Source organism: Charadrius vociferus, unplaced genomic scaffold, assembly GCF_000708025.1.
Source record: "Charadrius vociferus isolate BGI_N301 unplaced genomic scaffold, ASM70802v2 scaffold291, whole genome shotgun sequence".
NCBI lineage: Eukaryota > Metazoa > Chordata > Aves > Charadriiformes > Charadriidae > Charadrius > Charadrius vociferus.
Genome location: NW_009646958.1, coordinates 445,332 through 454,632, shown reverse-complemented (window position 1 = coordinate 454,632; position 9,301 = coordinate 445,332). Strand labels below are relative to the sequence as shown.

General features: G+C 42.2%; 2 protein-coding genes across 2 annotated transcripts in view; both read right to left on the bottom strand.

Annotated features, from left to right (window-relative positions):
* CHERP (calcium homeostasis endoplasmic reticulum protein) overlaps window positions 1–1,720 on the bottom strand; it is a 14,636-nt gene extending 12,916 nt beyond the window's left edge. Inside the window, exons 1-2 of the mRNA XM_009895199.1 lie at window positions 1,709–1,720; window positions 1,159–1,249 (exon numbers count right to left, since the gene is read on the bottom strand). Coding sequence (XP_009893501.1) covers window positions 1,159–1,249; window positions 1,709–1,720 — 103 coding nt within the window. The remainder of the gene's footprint in view (window positions 1–1,158; window positions 1,250–1,708) is intronic.
* Window positions 1,721–5,204: 3,484 nt separating this feature from the next.
* Window positions 5,205–9,295, bottom strand: SLC35E1 (solute carrier family 35, member E1). Its single transcript, XM_009895169.1, has 6 exons — window positions 9,140–9,295; window positions 8,399–8,469; window positions 7,865–8,002; window positions 7,041–7,166; window positions 6,286–6,531; window positions 5,205–5,828 (listed from the first exon to the last, which is right to left on the bottom strand). Exons 2-6 carry the CDS (start codon window positions 8,456–8,458, stop codon window positions 5,595–5,597), a joined length of 804 nt encoding a protein of 267 aa, XP_009893471.1. The 5' UTR covers window positions 8,459–8,469; window positions 9,140–9,295; the 3' UTR covers window positions 5,205–5,594.
* Between the last annotated feature and the right edge of the window lie 6 nt (window positions 9,296–9,301).

The following is a 9,301-nucleotide window of genomic DNA, read 5'->3' as shown; positions in this document are numbered from 1 at the left end:
AAGCCGCTTCTGGCCTGTGAGGCCTCGTCCTCTGCCGGCTCCCCCGGAACCTGCCGAGCTGCTGGGTCACTGCCACACGCTCTTCATCCACTTCTGAACCGCCACGGTCAAGCTGCAAATTCAGTTGCCAGAAATTGATAGCATTAAAAGAAAGCGTTTCATTTAACACCTGTTTCTTTGGGGGGGGGGGAATCCATCCCAGCAGCACTTCAGCTCCATGGGTCATTGGTGTGATGTAAAACGGGAACAAGGATGTGGACGAAGCTCAGTAGAGACTGAATCGAACCTAAAATATAACTGTTAAGGAAAGAAAGTGCAGGTGCTATGCAGGGGTGTTATTTAAGCACTGTTGCTTTCCTTAAGTGACTTCATTTTATGCAGTTAAAACATTCAAATCGTTTCTGGTTCGTACCTTAACTTTCCTTTTGCACCTGATAGTCCCTTATTTTTCAAAGTGGGATTAAAATTACACCACATTTACTTACCTGCTGGATTCAGAAAAACATTCCTTCAAAGGCAAGGTACTGATCGGATCAGCTTCACATCCTACTCGAGGTACAAGGCATGGCAGAAATGGCTCCACTCCCTCTATTGACACGGTTCAAAACACCCCACAAAACCCCACACACATGAAGACCATTTATACGAGAACTAGACATCAAAACTCAAAGTGCGGCCCAAATAATTTTGGTGTCCTTTAGTGTTTCAGGAAAACTGAATCTACAAGTGGAAACAATCATCTGGGAATGGTATGAGGCCAAAAGCAAATCTGAGCATCCCAATGCTCATCTGGAGCTGTAATCACTATCTTAAGTTTCAGGCATTAAATTACACTTTGCAGGATTTCCAGTCACACAGATAACACTCACAGACATCCTCACAAAAAGGCAGAACTTTTTATTCTTAACAAGACATACTATGAAGACCCCACTATATTATCTACAGAATATAAAACCTCAGAAAGATGGATGTTTCCATGTATCCAAATAACAAATGAACACCAAAAAAACCATCAAGTACAGACTCCGACCATGATTCTACATCACTCTACAGTCCTGGAAATCAACACAGATCCCAGAACACCAGATGAAGTTTAAATCTTAGCTCGTACTTAAAAGTAAGAAATTTTTCAAAATTCTTGCTGCCGCCTTCCGTTACCGCTTTGCATGTTGGAGCCCACGCAGTCACTGTCCAGGCTGCCGCCTTCCGCAACACGCAGCAACGGTTTATCCACAAAGTGGCCCAAAAGCTACAGTTACCTGACAGGTATCTGCTAAAAACCATCTGAACACCTGATTTATTTCAGACAGGGCAGACTCCCAGTACCTGGAAGTCACCCGTGTGGTTTCTTCCCCTCATCCCCCACAGGGATCCCTTAGTGTCAGCAGGCTGGAGGGGGGCGTCGCAGGCAATCCGGCCGAGTAACATCCAGAACTTCACAGAACAACAGAGTTGAAGTAAGAACAGGAAAACAATACAAAAGCGTTCATTTGCTTCAGTGCTAGATTTCATATAGTAAGGAGTGTATTTCGGTTTTTTTTTTTGGTTAAGCCACACATATTCACATAAATTTATAGTGTACCAACACAGTAAAAAAAAAAAAAAAAAAGATGGGTGGTGACTGCCACCTGCATATTTGCACTTGCATATCTACATAATGTGATTGTATCATACACCTGTGACCTCAGGATTAACAAATCTGATTTACCACCTTTACCATCACCGCAAAGATATTCCAGAACTATTTTTAACAGCTTACAACATGGTCAGAAATGGAAGCCTTAGAAAAACAAAACTTTCCCTTTATTTATATTGCACCTTTTTCACAAACAGCTACATGGCAGAAGTTTCTTCTGCTGCAAAATGCTACATCAGAAAAATGTGGGTTTGAACACACATGAGAAAGAAAAGGTCTTGAGCTTCAGGAATCATCATGGGTTGACCCCAAAATCACCAACACTATTTTTACAAATCACCGTACACCTACAAAGCCTAAGTATTGCCTCAATTTTATTTAGCATTCAGGTATTTAAAAAACACAAGCATTTTACCAGATGATAAAGATGCTCTAATTGCTACTGGGTACTAAAATTGAATCTCCAAGGGAAATATTTTCAAGAGATCTTCAAAGAGCACCAAATATTCTATGGAGCTATCAACAGAGAACCCACACGTAGTGGGGAAAGATTGGTTTCTTTCACACTGGTATTTCTAGAACTATCCAGGACTGTTTTGGGAAGAACTTCCCAATTTTGTGATGTACTTACATGTATGTTGGAAATGCACAATAAAAATCAAAACATTTCTAAGGATACCAGTGACTAGTCTCCTAACGCTAGTTATGGCATCCCCATCATCCTAGTTTCAGCCTACGTAACCATCCGGTAAGGTATCACACCCACACGGCAAAACATTAATCTGATTAATCTTGCAAGCAGCCATTACTAGTAACGTACGGCACTCCCAAAGCTTCCTGCAAGTAAAAAACCCAAACCAACCCCCTTCACTTTGCTTTAATAACTGGGTCATTATACACGATTGTCTAGATATGCCCTTTTTATTCCAGTGTTTCCATACTTTCTACAGACCTATGTACATAGTTAAATACGTCATTAATTTACAGACCATGTTAAAACAAATGTTTCACCTTGCCAAACAAAAGCTTGCAGCAGTCCAAGATTAAAATGTATATTACAACAGTATCAGAAACTTCCTTTACCTGAATGTGGGCAATATTGCTGAAGGACTCGGATTCAGGTACTCCACAAAACCACCTCTTATAACCGATTCACTTAACCGTTTTAATTATACGTTCTACCGTACAAAATTATCCCTGTTGACCACAGACCTGAACTAGAAGAGCAAAACGCTGTCAGGCAGTCTCCCGGGAAGAGGTTCACTCTCCGGGCCCTCATTATGAGGTGTTATCCTCATTTTGGGTCAGTCCCTTTTTGCTCTGCAAGTGCAGTAGTTTTGTTTCAGAGGCACAGTGAGGCCACGACCCCAGACCGGGATTTGGGACAAGGTATTTTCAACAGAAAGCCCTCACCTGCTGCTGTACTCACGGCAGAAAAAGCTGAACTAAAGATCTGCTGCAGTAAGTGTGCAGCGCAAGTTTTCTCTGAAGAGAGTTGCAAAAAAGATCTGGTTATGTTCTTTAAGAGGAAACCACATATTTAATAAAGCCCCTGATCTGTGAATAAAGTATGCAGAGCTTTATTCCAAGTAACAGTTCTTGTATGAAGGTGGTACAGCAGTAGACTTACCAGAAGATGTACAGATGAACTCAGAGTATGTCTGTACATCCTTGGGGCCCCCACTGCTGCTTTTTTCTGGTTATTTCACCCCCCTATGAAGTAGGGAAGAATCACCTGCATTTTCCAGATGGGAAACTGAGGTACAAAGAACACAATTAAGCATTTGCAGGAGTCTAACAGTTTACAGCTAGCTCCCTTTGAAAGCAGTTGGAGAACTTCAGCCCCTGTTAAAAATCTCAGCCTGTCTCATCCTCAAATTAGTCTTTTGCAGAGCCGGAACCTAATCCAAATCCAGAGTCCACACAATCCTTTTTACATGTGTGTCAAAGCACTTAAATATTGGGAAGTGAGCCTCACTTTGCACTTTCCCATATTAAAAAGAAATAATTATACATAAATACTGGAACAGGCAAAAGAAATTTCATGTGAAAGAATGCCTTTCCTCATTATCTTGTTCTCATTAACCAGGGTTAGGGAGTAATTTAGTTATTTAGATTTTCTAAACTAAAAGCCCAAGTTCTAAGCTAGCATGAACAGATTCAACTCCAGTCAAGTCAAGGAAGTTCTGCTCACAAACATTAGCAGCATATGTAACCCATCTCTGAAGTTTCAGAAGGACCATTTCCTCTTTTGAGCTGTATGGTGGAAGGCAGTCTACATAACTACCTCCACAGTCAGCCAAAAGAACAAGATCAGGTTGACTTTGCAGTTAAAAAGAAACTCTCTGTTATCCAGAAAGGAGCCAAATCATCATCTCACATCACGGAAATGGTAATTTTTAAAGCAATAAATAAGCAGAGGGAGTGTTCTGTACCACACTCTAAATTTTGTCACTGGTATCTAATACCTCTCTAGTAAAAACATAATACTTATGTATTCTTATGTATACTTATGTATTATGCTATCAAAAATCTCACTGTACAACAGCTTTTCTGTTACGCAAAGAAGGCCCCTAAAATCTTCTTTTGCTAACGTAGTAACAACAGTAGCAATCTGATTCAGTGAAACCCAAGTTCAACTGGTTCCATTCCTTCCATGCACAAATGCAGTACCTGATGCACAAAGATCAACTTGTCTAAATTAAGTACGTTCATTTTTACTAACTGAATCAGTTCTTCTTAACCATAAATTATCCATTTACTGCTGATTCAAATATTTTTTTCTTAACGATTTCCTATTTGAGCTAGGGGAGCTGCAGGAACAGAGCAGGATACAAAATCTAACTTCTTTCAGCGGAAAGTAGAAGTCAGGCTAAACACACATAGCAACTCCAACAGCAGTAATCAGGAAAATTATAAAAAAAACAATTACGGGCTAAAAAGATAGACTTAAGAAACAATTAATAATGATGATTATGCAAATTAATGCATTCGTAATATATGAATCATGTAAGAGAGCATAATTTATGCATAAAACTGAGAAGAAAACACCTTAAACCTTTCAATTTCTAAAGCAACAAAAGACTTTTGTAAGAACAGGTGTGAAGCAAGTGAAAAAAATAATCATATTATGCCAAACACTTTATTTGTGAAGGTGTTTTCTGTATTGCCAAGGAAGAGCAATGTCTGAAGTTACAGAACTACATTATTCAGAAAATAATTACGATCTTAAACTCTGTTTGTTTGTTTTCTACAGTGACTGGGACAAACAGTGATTTTGGAGAACCCTGTTTCTCTATGCCTGAAGTACACTTCTTGAAGAGTTTAATCTTTCTACTGTCTACTCTTTCAGAAACACTTCTGGTTTGTCAGCAAAAAACAAAAGCATCGGCACAAAAGTAGGTAATACCCACATGAAATTTCGTGGCTGCTCAAGATGCATTCAGGTCTACCTATCTGCAACTGATACACGAATCAATCCTTCTCAGACAGACAAATCCTGATGACCAGAAGTACACCATAGTTTCACTTCTTTCTGAAAGTTTCATTAAAAGAAAGTGTCATTAAAACATCTTAGAGAACAAATTAAAGGTGACGTTACCAGTGTGGAAACAAAATACTGGCCAGAAGTCAGCTGCCAAAAGAATAATCAGTTGACAGACTCTGAAAAGGAGCAGTGACAGCAGATATTTTACTCTGAAGTTTCATACGTGCAATGCACCAGAATCTCTGTACAAGCGCTACACTGTGCATTTCGTTCCAGTGTCAGATCTAGCTGTTCCGCATTTAAAGGTCTGCTTAGCAGAAGTTGAAGGTCTGTACCGCTTTCACTACACATGCATCTTCCCTTCTGCAAAATCTGTACATTAAAATGGCTTTACATTCATGGATGTACTAAAAGTTTCTGACAATGTTGGGAACACTTTGATATCACAGTCTATACCTGTTTGCCAGGATTCTATATATCAAAACGATTTAAGTTGTAGGCAGTTGGATAGTTTTGCCGATTATACTGGAAGTGGTCTGTTAAGATATTGGTTCGACCGTACTGATAGTCTCCATGTTGTGCAAATGCCGTAAGTCCATTCTGAGACTTTTCAGGAGTGTTTCGATGCCGGTCCAAATTCACAAGGTCTGCAGTTGTAACTGGAAGTAGCTGCTTCTTTGCTTCTTGGTTTGCATCATACTTTGTCTAGGAAAGAAAGAATGTTTTTCTTAGATATCACCTAACATATTCATATACCTAGAAAAAAGGATACAGTTTTACAATTGCACTACTATCTATGCCTGTTAGAGTCTTCAAATATTAGTGACTCCTAATAAAAACTTCATTACTCTCATACGCCACATCAGTAAGCTGCTCTTTTGCTCAAGAGATTTGAGTGAGTTACTTCCCAATCTTAAATTTTGATCTTAATATTGTCTTGAAAAGTGAAGTTTGTTGGAGGTGAAACAGCTAGCCTGACCCAAGCACCCGAGTGCTTCGCTGAGGTGACACATGCACCCCCTCTGCAATGAAGTTTTATGCCACACGGTCTACGTTTTTGTTCTGCTAGCCGTTAACTTGTACCAAAAAATCATTCAAAGCTACCAGGCTGTTTCAAGGGAGTTTCCTGAATAAATAAATAAATAAAAAACAACCCCCTTACCTTGTTATATAAGAAGACCCCTAAGATAGCTGTCATCATTCCAAGGACATTGGTGCTCGTAACGGGATTGCGAAGCATTATAAGGGACACCGTGATGACCATGATTCTTTTTGTGGCATTTGCGACAGAGTAACTTAGCGGGCTGATCAGGTTGAGAATACTGAAGGCAATGACATTCTGGGCAAAATTACAGAATCCACTGATTATAAGCAGCATCAAGGTCCAGGACCAATGAGACATCGTGCTCTGTTGTAAAGACAAACATTACAAGGGAAAAAAAAGAAAGATCTCAGGTTTCAGATAAGAGACAAAGAAACACAAATACAACTGGAGTCACTCCTTACCTGGCTTTGATAGGAACAACATCTGCAGCTTAACTCTAAAGAGGCACCTGAGTATGTTACAGTATGCAACGACCAACTCTGAGAAAACATCTCTCTACATACTTGGACACGCATCCCGGGTGCGTTTGCTCCTGTCTCCCACTACTAATTCCTGAGATTTACGCTGTAACATAAGATGCCTCTCCCAATCCTGGCATGAATTCTCACAATAAACACTACACTTATCTTTCTATATTGTTTTGTGAAACAATTTGCACGTATGTCACAACAGTTCCTTCCGTGCTGGGGAGGAACTGCACTGAAACACGTTAAGTGCATTTTTTTGGTATGGATGGTGGTGCTTGTTGGTTGGGTTTTTTTTTTCCTCTTTTCTGTCTCAATAGCGAACAGTTTCCCAAACACAACACTTACCAAGTCATTCTCTACTAAGAAGGAAGAAAGATCTACCAAAACCCACGTTGGGATCATGAAGAACACAGCATGGCACCCAAGTATGTTCAGCAACCGAAGATGATGTATTCGGGAATCTCTTAACACCTGACAAAAAACATCATTAAACAGCCTTTCTTCAGCTACTGCCTGCATTATCAGCGGAGATTCAGCAGCCATGTAACAGTAACAGCTTTAGACAACAGATAAAGTAAAAATGATACAGCGAAAATAAGTAAATACTGTTATAGTATGAATTTCCTATAAGTATGATGAAAGAAAAACATATGTCCGTTTGAAAAGCAATGGTTTCTTGAGTGGCGAATCTTAGTACTAATAAGATAGTAATACATTTAAAATACTCTACAAGCCAGAAATCATTTTGTAACTAGATAGATTCACGACACATATTTTAACTTTCTCAGATTTCAAAGAGTGCTTAGTGTTGCCACTGACTCATTCACTACTGAGAAAGGACTTGATACAGCAAGTTACATTAAAAGCTTTCAAACAAACTGTTACATTTAAGCACTATCAAACTGTCAGCGGAAAAAAAAGCCATGCTGAGGTGTACAGCAAAGGCTCAGGATAAACTCTAAGTTCTGCCCAGTTTTCAGTAGAACAGCTTTGACAGGTAGCAAGAGCTGTAGAGAACAGGTGTGCAAAACAGGCAACCGTTACTTTGGGCTCCTGTGACTCTAATGCCAACTTAAAAAAAACCCCAAAGACATATGTACCAGAAAGTGCATACTTTCCCGCTAAAGGATGACGCTACTGGCCAATGTTATGAAGAGCACAACTATTACCTTCTTTGAGAAGATGTTCTGAAGTGAAAAACACAGAGTAGCAGCAAGGGCACTGATGAGTCCCCACATGTCAAAGGAAAGTTCCGTGACGGTGGCCAACAGGACACCAGTTATTATGGGGATCAGAGACAAGTATACCTGAAAGAGGAACAGAGAGGAGTAGTTTACATCTTCTAAGAATTTTCATTTCAACTCAGTTTATACATACTGCTGATTTGGGGAGGAAAGGAGAAGGAAGAATAAAGCAACAGAACCAGGGAGCAACTTTTATACTGTTGTAGTTTGAGGAAATTAAGTGACGACAATACACACTGTAACAACTCCAGTGTATCAGAGCGCATCACCTTGCTCAACGCTTAGGTGTGTTTTCTTTGCATTCACAATTAAAGGAAAAGGAACTTGTAATATCTACTTAACCTAATTTCAATCACAAAATTCACCCAGCTAACGAAAGCCTGAAGCTTCCTGATCCCGGCCAGCAGGGCACACCACGAACGCCACCAAGAGAAGAAACCTCAGCAAACCTGTCCGCACCTTCGTCGTCTGCTTTTCCTTCATTATGATCCGCGAAAGAAGAACCACCCATATTGGCATCGTCGCTTTTACTGAGAACGGAAAGAAAATGTCGGTGGGGACGCGAAGCTTGGTCCAGCTCCATTAACCACCACCAGCAGCGGGTAAGCACTGGAGGTGGAGGAGGGGCTCAGGTCTGGTCCCACCAAAGCCATAACATCAGCCCACGCTGGGTCATCTCTCCTTGTCACCGTGCTGGGTGCTTCTACAAACATGGGCTGGTTCTTGGTGCTCTGGGACACTGCACCAGGCACCCATAGGGGCACAGGACATGACACTGAGCACCCACAGGGGCACACGCTGGGACAGGACACGGCACTGGGCACCCACAGGGACACAAGACATTGCACTGAGCACTCACAGGGGCACACAGAACACAGCACTGGGCACAGGACACAGCACTGGGCACCCATAGTGGCACAGGACACAGCACTGGGCACCGGACACCTCACCGAGCACAGGACACGGCACCAGGCACACACAGGGGCACAAGACACAGCACCGGGTACCCACCGGGGCACAGGACACCACGCCGGGCACTCAGAGGGGCACAGGCTGGGCTTTGGGTCACTGCACCAGGCACCGGTACCAGCGTGTACTGGGGCTCAGGTCCCCGCGCCGGGCCCCTATACGAGCACGACCGGCGCTGGGACGTCCCGCCGGGGCCTCCACCGGCTCCCGGTGCACCCGGCCGGGCCTCACCTGTGTGCGCGTAGGAGACCGGGACCCTCCAGAGCGAGACGTGGGCGGAGACGGAGGCGAAGTACTTGCCGAAGGCGAGGGGCAGGATGTACCGGGGGTAGGCGCGGGGCGGCAGCTGGGCCGGGCCGGCGGGCGGCACTCGCCAGGCGCGCAGCAGCGGCG